General features: G+C 54.4%; 1 protein-coding gene across 3 annotated transcripts in view; it reads left to right on the top strand.

Moving 5' to 3' along the window:
* LOC116956536 (ezrin-like) overlaps positions 1–22,447 on the top strand; it is a 38,110-nt gene that overhangs the window by 8,138 nt on the left and 7,525 nt on the right. For all 3 annotated transcript variants that reach the window (XM_076054489.1, XM_076054488.1, XM_076054487.1), the window contains exons 4-12: positions 3,218–3,310; positions 4,320–4,426; positions 5,397–5,510; positions 10,371–10,415; positions 11,127–11,210; positions 12,451–12,597; positions 16,042–16,138; positions 19,050–19,186; positions 20,498–20,608. In XM_076054489.1, the coding sequence (XP_075910604.1) occupies positions 3,218–3,310; positions 4,320–4,426; positions 5,397–5,510; positions 10,371–10,415; positions 11,127–11,210; positions 12,451–12,597; positions 16,042–16,138; positions 19,050–19,186; positions 20,498–20,608 (935 nt within the window). The remainder of the gene's footprint in view (positions 1–3,217; positions 3,311–4,319; positions 4,427–5,396; positions 5,511–10,370; positions 10,416–11,126; positions 11,211–12,450; positions 12,598–16,041; positions 16,139–19,049; positions 19,187–20,497; positions 20,609–22,447) is intronic.

Genomic DNA, 22,447 nt, shown 5'->3' on the forward strand with positions numbered 1-22,447 from the left:
TAGCTGCGTATGGTGTAGCTACGCATGTTGTAGCTACGCATGTAGTAGCTGCGTATGTAGTAGCTGCGTATGTAGTAGCTACACATGTTGTAGCTACACATGTTGTAGCTACACATGTTGTAGCTACACATGTTGTAGCTACGCATGTAGTAGCTGCGTATGTAGTAGCTACACATGTAGTAGCTCCGTATGGTGTAGCTACGCATGTAGTAGCTACGCATGTAGTAGCTGCGTATGTAGTAGCTGCGTATGTAGTAGCTACAAATGTTGTAGCTACACATGTAGTAGCTACACATGTAGTAGCTACAACACGTGTAGTAGCTACAACACGTGTAGTAGCTACTACACATGTGTAGTATGTAGTAGCTACTTGTATGTAGTAGCTACTACAAGCTACACGTAGTATCTACGGGGCCCCGCACTTTCAAGGGCCCAGCGCTAAACGCTTTCAAGCTATCAATTCCGGTTCATTAATGCTGCACTTGCTCTATCACTATAGTACTACACCGCCTTCAACTTTGATGAACGACCGGGGTGTTTAAGGTTGGCGATTTGTCGTATTATCTGTCTCCATAGCAAATGGAAAACATCCAATTACTTTACTGTGCAAGTTAAACATTCGTGTTTTAATAGTTAAGTGTTCATTTATTTATTTAGGCCCCCCTTTATAACAACATTTTTCTACGGGCCCCTCACTTCGCTTTCATGCGGCACTGCCGGTGGGGCAAGTTGCTGTTAGCGAGCAGCAGCACCGATGAAGGCCGGAACGGCGCACGGAGGGGGTGGGTGACCAGCACCACGCCCGGCCGCCTTTGTCTCCCCATTGTTGATGTTCACTTGCACACCGCTACACCAGTTTGCTCATTCAAGACCGAGGCGACCTAGGGCGGTGCCCATTGCTCATAGGCCCTGCCCACTCCTCCGCTAATCCCGCCCACTCCCCTATCAACGCCTCCCACCTCTCTGATAGCCCCGCCCACCGCCCAGGTAGCCCCGCCCACCACCCAGGTAGCCCTGCCCACCCCTCGGGCAGCACCGCCCTTCCCCCCCCCCCGCATGACAGGTCGCGCTCCAGGCAGATGGTTGTAATTGGAGGACTCAATCCAGTCTGCCCCGTGTCTCCACTCGTCTCCCCCGTGTCTCCTCTCGTCTCCCCGTGTCTCCTCTCGTCTCCCCCGTGTCTCCTCTCGTCTCCCCGTGTCTCCTCTCGTCTCCCCCGTGTCTCCACTCGTCTCCCCGTGTCTCCTCTCGTCTCCCCGTGTCTCCTCTCGTCTCCCCCGTGTCTCCTCTCGTCTCCCCCGTGTCTCCTCTCGTCTCCCCCGTGTCTCCTCTCGTCTCCCCCGTGTCTCCTCTCGTCTCCCCCGTGTCTCCTCTCGTCTCCCCCGTGTCTCCTCTCGTCTCCCCCGTGTCTCCTCTCGTCCCCCCCGTGTCTCCTCTCGTCTCCCCCGTGTCTCCACTCGTCTCCCCCGTGTCTCCACTCGTCTCCCCGTGTCTCCTCTCGTCTCCCCCGTGTCTCCTCTCGTCTCCCCCGTGTCTCCTCTCGTCTCCCCCGTGTCTCCACTCGTCTCCCCCGTGTCTCCTCTCGTCTCCCCCGTGTCTCCTCTCGTCTCCCCCGTGTCTCCACTCGTCTCCCCCGTGTCTCCTCTCGTCTCCCCCGTGTCTCCACTCGTCTCCCCCGTGTCTCCTCTCGTCTCCCCCGTGTCTCCTCTCGTCTCCCCCGTGTCTCCTCTCGTCTCCCCCGTGTCTCCTCTCGTCTCCCCCGTGTCTCCTCTCGTATCCCCCGTGTCTCCTCTCGTCTCCCCGTGTCTCCACTCGTCTCCCCGTGTCTCCTCTCGTCTCCCCCGTGTCTCCACTCGTCTCCCCCGTGTCTCCTCTCGTCTCCCCGTGTCTCCTCTCGTCTCCCCCGTGTCTCCACTCGTCTCCCCGTGTCTCCTCTCGTCTCCCCGTGTCTCCTCTCGTCTCCCCCGTGTCTCCTCTCGTCTCCCCCGTGTCTCCTCTCGTCTCCCCCGTGTCTCCTCTCGTCTCCCCCGTGTCTCCTCTCGTCTCCCCCGTGTCTCCTCTCGTCTCCCCCGTGTCTCCTCTCGTCTCCCCCGTGTCTCCTCTCGTCCCCCCCGTGTCTCCTCTCGTCTCCCCCGTGTCTCCACTCGTCTCCCCCGTGTCTCCACTCGTCTCCCCGTGTCTCCTCTCGTCTCCCCCGTGTCTCCTCTCGTCTCCCCCGTGTCTCCTCTCGTCTCCCCCGTGTCTCCACTCGTCTCCCCCGTGTCTCCTCTCGTCTCCCCCGTGTCTCCTCTCGTCTCCCCCGTGTCTCCACTCGTCTCCCCCGTGTCTCCTCTCGTCTCCCCCGTGTCTCCACTCGTCTCCCCCGTGTCTCCTCTCGTCTCCCCCGTGTCTCCTCTCGTCTCCCCCGTGTCTCCTCTCGTCTCCCCCGTGTCTCCTCTCGTCTCCCCCGTGTCTCCTCTCGTATCCCCCGTGTCTCCTCTCGTCTCCCCGTGTCTCCACTCGTCTCCCCGTGTCTCCTCTCGTCTCCCCCGTGTCTCCTCTCGTCTCCCCCGTGTCTCCACTCGTCTCCCCCGTGTCTCCTCTCGTCTCCCCCGTGTCTCCACTCGTCTCCCCCGTGTCTCCACTCGTCTCCCCGTGTCTCCTCTCGTCTCCCCCGTGTCTCCTCTCGTCTCCCCCGTGTCTCCACTCGTCTCCCCGTGTCTCCACTCGTCTCCCCGTGTCTCCTCTCGTATCCCCCGTGTCTCCACTCGTCTCCCCCGTGTCTCCACTCGTCTCCCCGTGTCTCCTCTCGTCTCCCCCGTGTCTCCTCTCGTCTCCCCCGTGTCTCCTCTCGTCTCCCCCGTGTCTCCTCTCGTCTCCCCCGTGTCTCCACTCGTCTCCCCCGTGTCTCCTCTCGTCTCCCCCGTGTCTCCTCTCGTCTCCCCCGTGTCTCCACTCGTCTCCCCCGTGTCTCCACTCGTCTCCCCCGTGTCTCCTCTCGTATCCCCCGTGTCTCCTCTCGTCTCCCCGTGTCTCCTCTCGTCTCCCCCGTGTCTCCACTCGTCTCCCCCGTGTCTCCTCTCGTCTCCCTCGTGTCTCCTCTCGTCTCCCCCGTGTCTCCACTCGTCTCCCCGTGTCTCCTCTCGTCTCCCCCGTGTCTCCTCTCGTCTCCCCCGTGTCTCCTCTCGTCTCCCCCGTGTCCCCACCGTCGCCACCGCGTGTCTCGGCCCGCTCGCAGGTCGCTCGCACCATCGGTCTCAAGGAGGTCTGGTATTTCGGGCTCGCTTACGACAACAAACACGGAGCCAAGTGGCTGTCCTTCAACAAGAAGGTTTGGTCGCACACAGACACGTGTGTACACACACACTTGTACACACAGACACGTGTGCACACACACACACACGTGTGTATACACACACACACACTTGTACACACAGATACACACACACACGTACACACACACGTGTATATATACACACACACACGTGTGTATATACACACACACGTACACACACACTTGTACTCACAGACACACACGTGTGTACATACACACACGTACACACACACGTGTATATACACAACAACAACAGCCATTCGCCACTAAGTGGCGATGACGTCACCACGACGCTTGTGCCAGGCTATGTGTACCCTGAGGCCACGTGAAGTGTCGAACGCCCGTTGGCAGGAGGTCACGGGGCAGACCCAGGTGCCACGGGTAACTCGTGGTTTCGTGGTAATTAATTGAAGGTCGAGGGGTTACCAGCCCCTCGCACCCGTCCAGAGCCCCCGTTTAGCCCCTGTGGTGGACACATTTGCCATGAGGGGAGGAGCCAATCAAAATTGGACCTCCCCCCACAGCACTGTCACACACACGTACACACACAAACACGTGTGTATACACACACACACGTACACACACGTACACACAGACACACACGTGTGAACCTGACACGTACACACACACGTGTGTATATACACACACACACACGTACACACACACGTACACACACACGTGTGTATACACACACACGTGTGTATACACACACACGTACACACACACAGACACACACACACGTACACACACACACGTGTGTATACACACACACGTACACACAGACACGTGTGTATACACACACACACGTACACACACACTTGTACTCACAGACACACACACGTGTGTGTGTGTATACACACACACTTGTACACACAGACACACACACACACGTGTGTATACACACACACGTACACACACACACGTACACACACACACATGTATACACACACACACACACGTACACACAGCGAGACGTGCTGCTCCTACTGCTGGCGCTGTGCCCCAGGTGCTGTCGCAGGTGAAGGGCGACGCAAGTGCCGTGGCCACGCTGCGCCTCTGGGTTCGCTTCTACCCAGAAGACGTGGACGAGATCATCCAGGACGTGACTCTGAGGTCGACCATTGGGAACCTGGGACACGGCCACCGTGAACCTGACACGGCCACTGGGCGCCTGACACGGCCACCGTGAACCCCACACTACCACCGTGAACCTGACACGGCCACTGTTGACCTGACACGGCCACCGGGAGCCTGACACGGCCACCGTGAACCTGACACGGCCACCGTGAACCTGACACGGCCACCGTGCACCTGACACGGCCACCGTGCACCTGACACGGCCACTGTGCGCCTGACACGGCCACTGTGCACCTGACACGGCTACCGTGAACCTGACACGGCCACTGTGCGCCTGACACAGCCACTGTGCGCCTGACACGGCCACTGTGAACCTGACACGGCCACCGTGAACCTGACACGGCCACTGTGCACCTGACACAGCCACTGTGAACCTGACACGGCCACCGTGAACCTGACACGGCCACTGTGCACCTGACACGGCCACCGTGCGCCTGACACGGCCACCGTTAACCTGACACGGCCACCGTGAACACCACATGGCCACCGTGCGCCTGACACGGCCACCGTGGACACCACACGGCCACTGTGCGCCTGACACGGCCACCGTGAACCTGACACGGCCACCGTGAACCTGACACGGCCACCGTGAACCTGACACAGCCCGCCGTGAACCAGATAGGGCCACCCCGCAAACACCCAACCTCGTTCACCGCTCACGGCCAACAACAGCGTCGGCGAATATCGGACCCGGGCCTGGGACTTCCCCGAGGTCGACTCGGCCTGAACATGAGCACCGGTGGCGCGGTTTGTGATAAGACACCCGCACTGGGGGGGGGGGGGGGGGAGACAAAGGCGGCCGGGCGTGGTGCCGGCCACCCAATCTGCCCCTCCCCCCTCCCCCCCCCCCCCCCATGTACCACAGGGCGCTGCTACCTCGGCACGTGACGCTCTGACTAGGGCCACGCGGGACAATCTTTTAATCTCACCCCCCACCAATCCACAGGTTGCTCTACCTGCAGACGCATCGCGCCGTGATCAGCGACGCCCTCCGCTGCCCGACGGAGACCTGCGTGCTCCTCGCGTCGTACGCGGCGCAGGCAACGCACGGGGACCTGAGGTAGACGCTGGGGGGGGGGGGGGGGTGGGGTGGAGTGGGGGGCAGACGCGTCTGGAGGCGTGGAGAGGCACGGGGAGGGAGACACGGCGCAAGGAGAGAATGCGGTTTTTGTTTTCGACTTAAAGCTTTCGTGACTGCAAGGATTCATCTTCTTTGGTTCTCTCGGTAAGGTCACACCCAACCTCGTTCACCGCTCACGGCCATGTAATGTGACTTTACCCGAAAGAACCAAAGAAGATGAATCCTTGCAGTCACGAAAGCTTCAAATCGAAATTTAACCGCCTCTACGTGGGAGGGATTCCACACAACCTTAGGATCATTCAACAGACTCCGGGCTAAGAAGGCTCAACTAATCGAGTCTCTCACCTTTCTGAAGAGATGCCGCGACTCTAAGCTTGAAGGTCGCGGTCTGAGCTTGGCTGTGTTCGCTCCAGCGCTGTCCTACCAGACAGTCTCGTCCCTTCACCTGATGAAGGCCGCTTGTGTTGTCGCCGAAACGTCGTGAGAATTTTATTGTGTTATTTTATTTTATCAATTTATTATTTTTTTTCTCATTCTACGTGGTGGTGACTTTACCGAAAGAACCAAAGAAGGTTTTTGTTTTGTTAATGTCACCACCGGGTGTAAGGCCCCCCCCCCCGCCACAAATCGCTGTGCTGCTGTGTGGTAGCGGCTCTTCTGACGGAGCGACTCTGGCCGCCGCAAACGAAAGCAGCTCAAGCAAGCGGGCGTATCGTCATCATCGTCATCGTCATCATCATCATCGTCATCGCGTGGGAATGCATAGCAGCAGGCGATGAACTCTAAACGCGTGTTTCTATCGACCCACAGAGGCCCAGAGAAACCCATAGAGACACATAGAGACCCACAGAGACCCACAGAGATCCATAGACACCAATAGAGACCCATGTAACCCACAAATACCCATAGAGACCCATTGAGACTCATAGAGACCCAGATAAACCCACAGAGACCCACAGAGACCCGCAGAGATCCATAGACACCTATAGAGACCCCATATAACCCACAAATACCCATAGAGACTCATAGAGACCCAGATAAACCCATAGAGACACACAGAGACCCACAGAGATCCATAGACACCTATAGAGACCCCATATAACCCACAAATACCCATAGAGACTCATAGGACCCAGATAAACCCACAGAGACCCATAGAGACCCACAGAGACCCACAGAGATCCATAGACACCTATAGAGACCCCATATAACCCACAAATACCCATAAAGACTCATAAAGACCTAGAAAAACCCACAGAGACCCATAGAGACCCACAGAGACCCATAGAGATCCATAGACACCTATAGAGACCCCATATAACCCACAAATATCCATAGAGACACATAGAGACCCACAGAGACCCACAGAGATCCATAGACACCTATAGAGACCCCATATAACCCACAAATACCCATAGAGACTCATAGAGACCCAGATAAACCCATAGAGACACACAGAGACCCACAGAGATCCATAGACACCTATAGAGACCCCATATAACCCACAAATACCCATAGAGACCCATAGAGACTGATAGAGACCCAGATAAACCCACAGAGACCCATAGAGACCCATAGAGACCCACAGAGACCCACAGAGATCCATAGACACCTATAGAGACCCCATATAACCCACAAATACCCATAGAGACTCATAGAGACCCAGATAAACCCACAGAGACCCATAGAGACCCACAGAGACCCACAGATATCCATAGACACCTATGGAGACCCCATATAACCCACAAATAACCATAGAGACTCATAGAGACCCAGATAAACCCACAGAGACCCATAGAGACCCACAGAGACCCACAGAGATCCATAGACACCTATAGAGACCCCATATAACCCACAAATACCCATAGAGACTCATAGAGACCCAGATAAACCCACAGAGACCCATAGAGACTCACAGAGACGCACAGAGATCCATAGACACCTATAGAGACCCCATATAACCCACAAATACCCATAGAGACCCACAGAGACCCACAGATATCCATAGACACCTATGGAGACCCCATATAACCCACAAATAACCATAGAGACTCATAGAGACCCAGATAAACCCACAGAGACCCATAGAGACCCACAGAGACCCACAGAGATCCATAGACACCTATAGAGACCCCATATAACCCACAAATACCCATAGAGACTCATAGAGACCCAGATAAACCCACAGAGACCCATAGAGACTCACAGAGACGCACAGAGATCCATAGACACCTATAGAGACCCCATATAACCCACAAATACCCATAGAGACCCATAGAGACTCATAGAGGCACACAGAGTGGCATAGCTCCCAGCGGCTTCCTAATAGAAGAGCGTTCCAGACGGCCGCGGAAGCAGCGCATCTGAAAGCGGTGACCGCCGTTGCCCGATGGGGACCCAAACGCCACAGCGAGGTTGACCGCCGGAGCTCCGCGTGATGCTGGTCTCGGCTCCCTGACGAGATCGGCAGGGCACTGTGGCTCATCCTGTGTGTGTGCAGTGGGGGGGGGGGGCAGGGGGTGGAGTGGCACGTGCCTCCCCCCCCCCAATGATTCGATCAAAATCCCAAATATCGATGGGGTTTATTAGTAATCAATCGGCATTTTGTGACCTCCCCCCCACTGCCACCGTGTAGGATATTATTATTATTATTACGTGGCCGGGGACTCTATGAGATGATGGGACAACAGTCCGAGTCGGCAATTGGCGATAAGTAGCGGCAAAGCGGTGATAAGCGACTCGCAGGATTGTGCGCGGTTGCGTCTACAACGGTCCACGACTTCCCCGAAGGCGTCGGCACCTTCAGCGAGGCGCGGTGCCCTTCACACAACGCGGTCCGCAATTCGACTCCTCGATCGATCGATCCTTGCTTACCGACAACAACTCTATAGGAATAGGTTTTTACCCTTTTAACTGGCACACAAAAACTGACACCTTTATTCAAGGCATCGTGTTTGCAATGACCACAACACAAGCAGTCAAAATGCAAACAAAAAAGACAACTCTGATAATAATATTGGCACTGTCCTTGAATTTGATTGGTCCACAACCGAGGCAGCTTTTTTTAGAGCCCTTAAGTCTCCATTGGTGCTGGACCAGAAGACGCCAAAAGGCGTACAACTCAAAAACAGCGCACTATCAGAGTATTGAGGGCTCGGGGTGAGCATTAACATTATGAGACCTCCTTTTCCAGAAACAAGATATAGGAATAGGTTTTACCCTTTTAACTGGCACAAAAACTGACACCTTTATTCAAGGCATCATGTTTGCAATGACCACAACACAAGCAGTCAAAATGCAAACAAAAAAGACAACTCTGATAATGATAATATTGGCACTGTCCTTGAATTTGATTGGTCCACACCAGAGACGGCTTTTCTTAGAGCCTAGTCTCCATTGGTGTTGGACCAGAAGACGCCAAAAGGCGTACAACTCAAAAACAGCGCACCATCAGAGTATTGAGGGCTCGGGGTGAGCATTAACATTATGAGACCTCCTTTTCCAGAAACAAGATATAGGAATAGGTTTTACCCTTTTAACTGGCACAAAAACTGACACCTTTATTCAAGGCATCATGTTTGCAATGACCACAACACAAGCAGTCAAAATGCAAACAAAAAAGACAACTCTGATAATAATATTGGCACTGTCCTTGAATTTGATTGGTCCACACCAGAGACGGCTTTTCTTAGAGCCTAGTCTCCATTGGTGTTGGACCAAAAGACGCCAAAAGGCGTACAACTCAAAAACAGCGCACTATCAGAGTATTGAGGGCTCGGGGTGAGCATTAACATTATGAGACCTCCTTTGCCTTTTGGCGTCTTCTGGTCCAACACCAATGGAGACTAGGCTCTAAGAAAAGCTGTCTCGGGTGTGGACCAATCAAATTCAAGGACAGTGCCAATATTATTATCAGAGTTGTCTTTTTTGTTTGCATTTTGACTGCTTGTGTTGTGGCCATTGCAAACATGATGCCTTGAATAAAGGTGTCAGTTTTTGTGCCAGTTAAAAGGGTAAAACCTATTCCTATATCTTGTTTCTGGCAAAGGAGGTCTCATAATGTAAATGCTCACCCCGAGCCCTCAATACTCTGATAGTGGCGCTGTTTTTGAGTTGTACGCCTTTTGGCGTCTTCTGGTCCAACACCAATGGAGACTAGGCTCTAAGAAAAGCCGTCTCGGGTGTGGACCAATCAAATTCAAGGACGGTGCCAATATCATTATCAGAGTTGTCTTTTTTGTTTGCATTTTGACTGCTTGTGTTGTGGTCATTGCAAACATGATGCCTTGAATAAAGGTGTCAATTTTTTGTGCCAGTTAAAAGGGTAAAAACCTATTCCTATATCTTGTTTCTGGCAAAGGAGGTCTCATAATGTAAATGCTCACCCCTCGAGCCCTCAATACTCTGATAGTGCGCTGTTTTTGAGTTGTACGCCTTTTGGCGTCTTCTGGTCCAACACCAATGGAGACTAGGCTCTAAGAAAAGCCGTCTCGGGTGTGGACCAATCAAATTCAAGGACAGTGCCAATATTATTATCAGAGTTGTCTTTTTTGTTTGCATTTTGACTGCTTGTGTTGTGGTCATTGCAAACATGATGCCTTGAATAAAGGTGTCAATTTTTTGTGCCAGTTAAAAGGGTAAAAACCTATTCCTATATCTTGTTTCTGGCAAAGGAGGTCTCATAATGTTAACAACTCTATACTTTTTAATTGCTGGAGGGGTTGCCGCCCACAACAACCTGAACATCCTGGCTCCGCCGCTCTCTGTGTTGGTGTTTGTTGAACTTCTTTTGCGCCGTGCGTAGCCAACCGCGCTAACCGGAGGCGCTGTCTCCCACAGCGACTCAACCGTGTACCAGGGTGACGAGGAGCTCCTGCCCGAGAGGTGAGACGCGGGGAGGGTGGGGGAGAGGGGAGACACGGGGGGGGAAGGCAGACACGGGGGGGGGGGGAAGGGAGACACGGGGGGGGGGGAAGGGAGACACGGGGGGGGGGAGAAGGGAGACACGGGGAGGGGGGGGGAGAGGGAAGACGAGGGGGGGAGAGGGGAGACACGGGGGGGGGGGAGAGGGAAGACACGGGGGGGGGGGGGAGAGGGGGAGACACGGGGGGGGAGAGGGGAGACACGAGGGGGGGAGAGGGGAGATACGGGGGGGGGGAGAGGGGAGACACGGGGGGGGGGGGAAGGGAGACACGGGGGGGGAGAGGGGAGACACGGGGGGGTGGGGGGAAGGGAGACACGGGGGGGGAGAGGGGAGACACGGGGGGGGGGGAGAGGGGAGACACGGGGGGGGAGAGGGGAGACACGGGGGGGGGGGAGAGGGGAGACACGGGGGGGTGGGGGGAAGGGAGACACGGGGGGGGAGAGGGGAGACACGGGGGGGGGGAAGAGAGACACGGGGGGGGAGAGGGGAGACACGGGGGGGGGGAGAGGGGAGACACGGGGGGGTGGGGGGAGAGGGGAGACACGGGGGGGGAGAGGGGAGACGCGGGGAGGGGGTGGGAGACGCGGGGGGGGGTGGGAGACGCGGGGGGTTGGGTGGGAGACGCGGGGGGGTTGCCACCCACACTCTGCGCCCTCTCTCCGCTGCGCCAGGGTTGTCCAGCAGTTCAGCTTGACCCGCGCGCAGTGGGAGGAGAAGGTCACGAGGTGGCACGCGGAGCACGTGGGCATGAGCAGGTGGGCACCGCCGCTGTGCGCTCACAACAAAGACAAAGGTCCCCCGTGTAGCCTCGAGCAGGCTCTTGGGCAAGGTGCTGTTGGCGAGGAGCAGCAGCGCCTATACAAGGAGCTGTTTATGTTTTATTTTTTTACTACCACCAGAGTAAGGGCCCCATTGAGCTGCTACCTGGCTCTTACGTGTGTCTCCGTGTGTCTCTCCGTGTGTCTCTCCGTGTCTCTCCCCCGTGTCTCTCCCCGTGTCTCTCCCTGTGTCTTTCCGTGTGTCTCCCCCGTGTCTCCCCCGTGTGTCTCCCCCGTGTGTCTCCCCCGTGTGTCTCTCCGTGTGTCTCCCGTGTGTCTCCCCCGTGTGTCTCCCCCGTGTCTCCCCCGTGTGTCTCCCCCGTGTGTCTCCCCGTGTGTCTCTCCGTGTGTCTCCCGTGTGTCTCCCCCGTGTGTCTCCCCCATGTGTCTCCCCCTGTCTCTCCGTGTGTCTCTCCGTGTGTCTCCCGTGTGTCTCCCCCGTGTGTCTCCCCGTGTGTCTCCCCCGTGTCTCTCCCTGTGTCTCTCCGTGTGTCTCCCCCGTGTGTCTCCCCCGTGTGTCTCCCCATGTGTCTCCCCGTGTGTCTCCCCTTGTGTCTCCCCCTGTCTCTCCCTGTGTCTCTCCCTGTGTCTCTCCCTGTGTCTCCCCGTGTGTCTCCCCCGTGTGTCTCTCCGTGTGTCTCCCCCGTGTGTCTCCCCCTGTCTCTCCATGTGTCTCCCCCTGTCTCTCCCCGTGTGTCTCCCCCCATGTCTCCCCCGTCTCTCCCCCGTGTGTCTCCCCGTGTGTCTCCCGTGTGTCTCTCCGTGTGTCTCCCCGTGTGTCTCCCCCCGTGTCTCCCCCGTGTGTCTCCCCCGTGTGTCTCCCCGTGTGTCTCCCGTGTGTCTCTCCGTGTGTCTCCCCCATGTGTCTCCCCCTGTCTCCCCCATGTGTCTCCCCCTGTCTCCCCCTGTGTCTCTCCGTGTGTCTCCCCCGTGTGTCTCCCCCGTGTGTCTCCCCGTGTGTCTCCCCGTGTGTCTCTCCCTGTCTCCCCCTATCTCCCCCTGTGTCTCCCCGTGTGTCTCCCCCGTGTCTCCCCTGTGTCTCTCCGTGTGTCTCCCCCGTGTGTCTCCCCCTGTCTCTCCCTGTGTCTCCCCGTGTGTCTCTCCCTGTGTCTCCCCCATGTGTCTCCCCTGTGTGTCTCCCCCGTGTGTCTCTCCGTGTGTCTCCCCGTGTGTGCAGGCGGCAGGCCATGAACGAGTACCTGTCCGTGGCCCAGGATCTGGAGGCCTATGGGGTCTCATTCTTCCCCATCTCCAACTCGCAGGGCTCCCCCCTCTGGCTCGGAGTCTCCGCCCAGGGACTGAGCGTCTACGTGGAGCAGGATCTGTACGGAGACGCGGGGACAATCTTGATTGGAAGCTTTCGTGACTGCGGGAATCCATAAATCTTTGCTTCTTTCGGTTAAAGTCAGCCTCAGCAGTTGTCTCACCTGAAGACGGTCGCTTGTGTCGCGATCGGAACGTCGCGATCTATTAATTTTCTATCCACGTGACTTTACCGAAAGAATCAGAGACACGGGGACAACACAAAGAACCCCCCCCCGCCCCCCCACTGTCGTTAGCTTTAGGGGGGTTAGTGTCGTTAGGGGCCATCCATTGTGTCCATACGCATGGAGGGGAGAGGGGGCGTTTAACCCCAACGCGTTCGCTTGCATATGTGGGGTGTCTACTGACAATGTGCGTACCCATAGTAAACGTGTGTCTCTCCGTGTGTCTCCCTGCGTGTTTCTCTCCGTGTGTCTCTCCGTGTGTCTCCCCTTGTGTCTCTCCCTTGTGTCTCTCCCATGTATCTCTCCCGTGTGACAATGTGCGTACCCATAGGAAACGTGTGTCTCCCCTTGTGTCTCCCCGTGTGTCTCCCCTTGTGTCTCCCCGTGTGTCTCCCCTTGTGTCTCCCCGTGTGTCTCCCCGTGTGTCTCTCCATGTGTCTCTCTGTGTGTTTCCCCGTGTGTCTCTCCCGTGTGACAATGTGTGTACCCATAGGAAACGTGTGTCTCTCCGTGTGTCTCCCTGCGTGTCTCTCTCCATGTCTCTCTCCGTGTGTCTCTCCGTGTGTCTCCCCGTGTGTCTCTCCGTGTGTCTCTCCGTGTGTCTCCCCGCGTGTCTCCCCTTGTGTCTCTCCGTGTGTCTCCCTGCGTGTCTCTCTCCGTGTGTCTCTCCGTGTGTCTCCCCGTGTGTCTCTCCGTGTGTCTCTCCGTGTGTCTCTCTGTGTGTCTCCCCATGTGTCTCTCCCGTGTGACAATGTGCGTACCAATAGGAAACGTGTGTCTCTCCGTGTGTCTCCCTGCGTGTCTCTCTCCGTGTGTCTCTCCGTGTGTCTCCCCGTGTGTCTCTCTCCGTGTGTCTCTCCGTGTGTCTCTCCGTGTGTCTCCCAGTGTGTCTCTCCCGTGTGTCTCTCCCGTGTGACAATGTGCGTACCCATAGGAAACAGGGCAGGTGAAGCCTCGATAATAACTCTGTGTAACAAACAAAAATATATTTTTTTGTTACTGTGTACTAAGTGTTATTTCTACCACTTGTTTATGCCTCAAAAGTACAGGAAGTGGCTATGATTATTCCCGACACACTTTGCTTTCGTGACCAGGACACAAAAGCGAAGTTAATGATCCACTCCATCAGTAACACTGTGGATCAAATGGATTTATTTATTTTTAGTTCCTGGGTACCAAGTGTTATTTCCTAATTGCTTATGCCTCAAAAGTACAGAGAATGGCTATGATTATTCCCGACACATGGCTATTATGCCCCACCTCCGATGTCAGCAGTCCTCCCGCATTGTATCTGTTCCATCTGATGACGGTCGCTTGTGTTGCGATCGAACCGTCGTGATTTTTATTTTATTTTATACCTACGTGAGTGACTTCACCGAAAGAACCACAGGGTATGCCCCACAAACTTTGCTTTTGTGACCAGGACAGTGATATTTTGAAATGGCCCAGCCAACGCAGCCTTGCCTGCCGGAGGAGCTCACCGATGGGACTTTGTCTAGATCTCTCAAGGATTTGTGAGCTCCTCACACAATCCATCCTGGTTAAACCCAGGATGGATCGTAGGCAGGCCAGCCTAAATGTCTCTAACCGGCGAAGATGTTCCATTAGGGGGGTCCACGTTTCGCAAGCGTAGAGAAGGGAGGGAATGACCGTGGCCGAGAAGACCCGAAGCTGAGTGCGGAGCGACACACCAGGTAGCTTCCACATAGCGTTACGCAACCGATGAAAAGATAATGCCGCTCGACTGATTCGGAGTGAGAAAAATGTGGTGGGCATTTGCGTCTTTCGTTCACGTTATAAAGTCCTGGTCACAAGAGTTTGTGGGGAATAACAACAGCCATCCTCTGCACTTTTTGAGGCATAGGCAATTAGAAAAAAAAAACAATAATCTTATAATAATAGGGTTTTTCCCCTTTTTTCTGGCAACAAAACTGAAACCTTTTTACACGGATTCATGTCTGCATTAACCACAATACCTGCAGTCAAAATGCAAACAAAAAAACACGCTATGATAATATGTGATGCATTGTCCTTGAAACTGATTGGTCCACACCAAGGGACGGCTTTCTTTCGAGCCTCGACCCAATTGGTGCTCGACCAGATGACGTCAAAAGGCGTCACACAGCTCAAAGACAATGCACTATCAAAGTAATGAGGGCTCGGGGTGAGCATCTACATCATCATTAGACCTCCTTTGCCAGTACAATAATCTTCTTGGTTCTTTCGGTAAAGTCACGTAGACTTTACCGAAAGAACCAAGAAGATGAATCTCCGCAGTCACGAAAGCTTTAAATCGGAACAGTAATCTTGATTTGAATCCGTAGTTCTTTCGGCAAAGGCAAGTAGGTAGAAAATCGAACAGAAATGACATCGCGACGTTTCGACCGCAACACAAGCAATCGATCATCACGTGTGAAAACTGAAGCAGCTAAAAATAAAATAGAAATAAATAAATCGCAGTCCTCGCTCCATTCACCCCCCCCCTCTCTGATTAATTTAACTGCCCTAACTCTGGCATCTCTCCCACTAAAGTAAACAAAACATTCTAGATTTGAAGTTTTCGTGACTGCAATAATCCATACTCTTTGGTTCTTTCGGCAAAGTCACGTAGGTAGAAAAAAATCTAAAAAAATTAATCAAATCACGACGTTTCGGAAGCAACACGAGCTTCCGTCATCAGGCGGGACAACCGCAGGCAATTTTTTTTTGCTTTTTATTTTTAAACTGCCCAAAGAACAAACGAGTTGCTGTGGTTTCGTCACACCTGATGATGTTGATGATGATTGCTTGTGTTGCAATCGAAACGTCGTGATTTTGTTTTATTTCTATTTTTATTTTTTTATCTTTTCACTCTACGTGACTTTACCGAAAGATACAAAGAGGGTAACACTCAGTATCCAGGAACAAGCATCGTGTTGCGCAGTCCAATTTGTCTACGTTGGCCTTCAAATGAGCCACAGTTCAGTTGCTTTAGCCGTCGGACGAGTGCCACGGGGAGGAGTTGGACTGAGTGAGAGGTGTTGATGATGATTGGAATGATGGTGACGATAGTGCCGGTGGTGGTGATGATGATGGTGATGATGATGGTGGTGGTGATGATGGTGATAATGTTGGTGATGATGGTGATGATGAAGACGGTGATGATGGTGATGATGATTGTGGTGATGATGGTGATGATGATGGTGATGATGATAATGGTGATGGTGATGATGATGATGATTGTGGTGATGATGGTGATGATGATAATGGTGATGATGGTGGTTGTGATGATCTCGTTGCAGGCTGACTCCCAAGATTGACTTCATCTGGGAGGAGATTGCAGTTTTGACGACCGAAGGAACTCGGTTCATCATCAAATCCTGCGATGAAGATGCCCCTGTAACGACTCCCATCCCATATCGATCCCTGATATCCCATATAGAACACTTACATCCCCTATAGAACTCCCATCCCATATAGATCCCTCATATCCCATATAGAACACTTACATCCCCTATAGAACTCCCATCCCATATCGATCCCTCGTATCCCGTATAGAACACTTACATCCCCTATAGAACTCCCATCCCAAATCGATCCCTCATATCCCATATAGAACACTTACATCCCCTATAGAACTCCCATCCCAAATCGATCCCTCATATCCCATATAGAACACTTACATCCCCTATAGAACTCCCATCCCATATCGATCCCTCATATCCCATATAGAACACTTACATTCCCTATAGAACTCCCATCCCATATCGATCCCTCATATCCCATATAGAACACTTACATCCCCTATAGATCTCCCATCCCATATCGATCCCTCGTATTCCATATAGAACACGTACATCCCCTATAGAACTCCCATCCCATATCGATCCCTCATATCCCCTATAGAACACTTACATCCCCTATAGAACTCCCATCCCATATCGATCCCTCATATCCCATATAGAACACTTACATCCCCTATAGAACTCCCATCCCATATCGATCCCTCGTATTCCATATAGAACACGTACATCCCCTATAGAACTCCCATCCCATATCGATCCCTCATATCCCCTATAGAACACTTACATCCCCTTTAGAACTCCCATCCCATATCGATCCCTCATATCCCGTATAGATCACTTACATCCCCTATAGAACTCCCATCCCATATCGATCCCTCATATCCCATATAGAACACTAACATCCCCTATAGAACTCCCGTCCCATATCGATCCTTCATATCCCATATAGAACACTTACATCCCCTATAGAACTCCCATCCCATATCGATCCCTCATATCTTATATAGAACACTTACATCCCCTATAGAACTCCCATCCCATATCGATTCCTCATATCCCATATAGAACACTTACATTCCCTATAGAACTCCCATCCCATATCGATCCCTCGTATCCCATATAGAACACTTACATCCCCTATATAACTCCCATCCCATGTCGATCCCTCATATCCCATATAGAACACTTACATCCCCTATAGAACTCCCATCCCATATCGATCCCTCATATCCCATATAGAACACTTACATCCCCTATAGAACTCCCATCCCATATCGATCCCTCATATCCCATATAGAACACTTACATCCCCTATAGAACTCCCATCCCATATCGATCCCTCATATCCCATATAGAACACTTACATCTCCTATAGAACTCCCATCCCATATCGATCCCTCATATCCCATATAGAACACTTACATCCCCTATAGAACTCCCATCCCAAATCGATCCCTCATATCCTGTATAGAACACTTACATCCCCTAAAGAACTCCCATCCCATATCGATCCCTCATATCCCATATAGAACACTTACATCCCCTATAGAACTCCCATCCCATATCGATCCCTCGTATCCCATATAGAACACTTACATCCCCTATAGAACTCCCATCCCATATCGATCCCTCATATCCCATATAGAACACTTACATCTCCTATAGAACTCCCATCCCATATCGATCCCTCATATCCCATATAGAACACTTACATCCCCTATAGAACTCCCATCCCAAATCGATCCCTCATATCCCGTATAGAGCACTTACATCCCCTAAAGAACTCCCATCCCATATCGATCCCTCATATCCCATATAGAATACTTACATCCCCTATAGAACTCCCATCCCATATCGATCCCTCGTATCCCATATAGAACACTTACATCCCCTATAGAACTCCCGTCCCATATCGATCCTTCATATCCCATATAGAACACTTACATCCCCTATAGAACTCCCATCCCATATCGATCCCTCATATCCCATATAGAACACTAACATCCCCTGTAGAACTCCCGTCCCATATCGATCCTTCATATCCCATATAGAACACTTACATCCCCTATAGAACTCCCATCCCATATCGATCCCTCATATCTTATATAGAACACTTACATCCCCTATAGAACTCCCATCCCATATCGATTCCTCATATCCCATATAGAACACTTACATTCCCTATATAACTCCCATCCCATATCGATCCCTCGTATCCCATATAGAACACTTACATCCCCTATATAACTCCCATCCCATGTCGATCCCTCATATCCCATATAGAACACTTACATCCCCTATAGAACTCCCATCCCATATCGATCCCTCATATCCCATATAGAACACTTACATCCCCTATAGAACTCCCATCCCATATCGATCCCTCATATCCCATATAGAACACTTACATCCCCTATAGAACTCCCATCCCATATCGATCCCTCATATCCCATATAGAACACTTACATCTCCTATAGAACTCCCATCCCATATCGATCCCTCATATCCCATATAGAACACTTACATCCCCTATAGAACTCCCATCCCAAATCGATCCCTCATATCCCGTATAGAGCACTTACATCCCCTAAAGAACTCCCATCCCATATCGATCCCTCATATCCCATATAGAATACTTACATCCCCTATAGAACTCCCATCCCATATCGATCCCTCGTATCCCATATAGAACACTTACATCCCCTATAGAACTCCCATCCCATATCGATCCCTCGTATCCCATATAGAACACTTACATCCCCTATAGAACTCTCATCCCATATATGATCCCTCATATCCAGTATAGATCCTGGCTTCCTTATCGAATTCTGACACCATCCAGAAACCTACTGAACATTCCCTCTGTCTCCATGTGACCCCGTTACCACGTACAGTAACCCCGCGTGTCTCCCCGCGTGTCTCCCCGCGTGTCTCCCCGTGTGTCTCCCCGCGTGTCCCCCATGTCCCCGGCGTGTCCCCCGGCGTGTCCCTCCGTGGTGTCCCAGGATTTTGAGTTCCTCGTCCCGAGCGTGCGGACCAATCGCCGCGTCCTGTCCGCCTGCGTGGGGAACCACGAGCTGTACGCGCGGAGACACGGAGACACTCCCCCCGAGATCACGCAGCTCCGCAAGGACGAGGGCAGGTACACGCGCGGAGACACGGCGGGGAGACACGGCGGGGAGACACGCAGAGACACACATGGAGACATGCAGGGCAGACGCGGGGAGACACGGAGGGGACACGCGGGGAGACACGGAGGGGACACGCGGGGGACGCATAACGAGTGAGCGAGTGGGTGGATGAGCGGGTCGGTGAGCGAGTGGGTGAGTGGGGAGATTGGAGGTTTGGAGAGGGGAGACGTGGGGAGGAGAGGGAGATGAGGGGGAGGGAGTCACGAGGGGAGGGAGAGAGACACGAGGGGAGGGAGGGAGACACGAGGGGAGGGAGGGAGACACGAGGGGAGGGAGAGAGACACGAGGGGAGGGAGAGAGACACGAGGGGGTGGGAGACACGAGGGGAGGGAGGGAGACACGAGGGGAGGGAGGGAGACACGAGGGGGAGGGAGACACGAGGGGAGGGAGGGAGACACGAGGGGAGGGAGAGAGACACGAGGGGAGGGAGGGAGACACGAGGGGAGGGAGAGAGACACGAGGGGGAGGGAGAGATACACGAGGGGAGGGAGACACGAGGGGGAGGGAGACACGAGGGGGAGGGAGACACGAGGGGGAGGGAGACACGAGGGGAGGGAGGGAGACACGAGGGGAGAGACGAGGGGAGACACGAGGGGAGGGAGGGAGTCACGAGGGGGAGGGAGTCACGAGGGGGAGGGAGACACAAGGGGGAGGGAGACACGAGGGGAGACACGAGGGGGAGGGAGGGAGACACGAGGGGGAGGGAGACACGAGGGGAGAGAGACACGAGGGGAGTCACAGGGGAGGGAGAGAGACACGAGGGGGTGGGAGACACAGGGGAGGGAGAGAGACACGAGGGGGATGGAGACACGAGGGGAGGGAGACACGAGGGGGATGGAGGGAGACACGAGGGGAGGGAGAGTGACACGAGGGGAGAAACACACGAGGGGGAGGGAGGGAGACACGAGGGGAGGGAGACACGAGGGGAGACACGAGGGGAGGGTGTGAGACACGAGGGGGAGGGAGACACGAGGGGAGGGAGACACGAGGGGAGGGAGACACGAGGGGAGACACGAGGGGAGGGAGAGTGACACGAGGGGAGAAACACACGAGGGGGAGGGAGGGAGACACGAGGGGAGACACGAGGGGAGGGTGTGAGACACGAGAGGGAGGGAGACACGAGGGGAGGGAGACACGAGGGGAGACACGAGGCGAGGGAGGGAGACACGAGGGGAGGGAGGGAGACACGAGGGGAGGGAGGGAGACACGAGGGGGAGGGAGGGAGACACAGGGGAGGCTGTCTCCGTGTCTCCCCCCACCAGGCCCCACCCCCGTGAGCTCCCCAGGCTCCCCCACGGGGACCTCACGGACGGAGATCGCTGGGGACACGAAGAGCAGCAGGGGCAGCACAACGGGCACGGCGACTCGCGCAGGTGAGGACCATCACCACCATCACCACCATCACCACCATCACCACCACCACCACCATCACCACCACCACCACCATCACCACCACCATCACCACCATCACCACCACCATCACCACCACCATCACCATCACCACCATCACCACCACCATCACCACCATCACCACCATCACCACCACCATCACCACCACCACCATCACCACCACCACCATCACCACCATCACCACCACCATCACCACCACCATCACCACCACCACCACCACCACCATCACCACCACCATCACCACCATCACCACCACCATCACCACCACCATCACCATCACCACCATCACCACCACCATCACCACCATCACCACCATCACCACCACCATCACCACCACCACCATCACCACCACCACCATCACCACCATCACCACCACCATCACCACCACCACCATCACCATCACCACCACCATCACCACCACCATCACCACCATCACCACCACCATCACCACCACCATCATCACCACCATCACCACCATCACCATCACCACCATCACCACCATCACCACCACCATCACCACCATCATCACCACCATCACCACCACCATCATCACCACCATCACCACCATCACCACCACCATCACCACCACCACCATCACCACCATCACCACCATCACCACCATCACCACCACCATCACCACCACCACCATCACCACCATCACCACCATCACCACCATCACCACCACCATCACCACCATCACCACCATCACCACCACCATCACCACCATCACCACCACCATCACCATCACCACCACCACCACCACCACCATCACCACCACCACCATCACCACCATCACCACCATCACCACCACCATCACCACCATCATCACCACCATCACCACCACCATCATCACCACCATCACCACCATCACCACCACCATCACCACCATCACCATCACCACCATCACCACCATCACCACCACCATCACCACCACCACCATCACCACCATCACCACCATCACCACCACCATCACCACCATCACCACCACCATCACCACCATCACCACCATCACCACCATCACCACCACCATCACCACCATCACCACCATCACCACCACCATCACCACCATCACCACCACCATCACCACCACCATCACCATCATCACCATCACCACCACCATCACCACCACCATCACCACCATCACCACCACCATCACCACCACCATCACCACCATCACCACCATCACCACCACCATCACCACCATCACCACCACCATCACCACCATCACCACCACCACCATCACCACCATCACCACCATCACCACCACCATCACCACCATCACCACCATCACCACCATCACCACCACCATCACCACCATCACCACCACCATCACCACCATCACCACCAACTATCCACTAACCGCCACACCACCGCTCCCACCTATTAAACACACACACAGATGGACACACACAGATAGACACAAACAGATAGACACACAAACAACAGCCATTCGCCACTAAGTGGCGGTGACGTCACCACGACGCTTGTGCCAGGCCATGTGCACCTTGAGGCCACGTGAAGTGTCGAACGCCCGCTGGCAGGAGGTCACGGGGCAGAACCAGGCGCCACGGGCCGACTGACTGAGATGACTGGCTGATGCACCACCTGTGCCCCCTACTGTGCCAACCTGCTGTGCTTTAGCCACCCGGCGCTCCGCTCGTTGTTGTGAGCGTCGCTCCTCCGCCCTCCGTTGTTGTTGGAGGGCGACTGCCTCCAACTGCCCAGTAGCGTCCTTCACGAGCCTCCTCCACAGAGACGGATCTTGACACCGCTGGTACCAGTCATCGGCAAGTCTACTCAGC

This window comes from Petromyzon marinus, chromosome 66, assembly GCF_048934315.1.
Source record: "Petromyzon marinus isolate PM22_M1 ecotype Great Lakes invasive population chromosome 66, UKy_Petmar_22M1.pri1.0, whole genome shotgun sequence".
Lineage (NCBI taxonomy): Eukaryota > Metazoa > Chordata > Hyperoartia > Petromyzontiformes > Petromyzontidae > Petromyzon > Petromyzon marinus.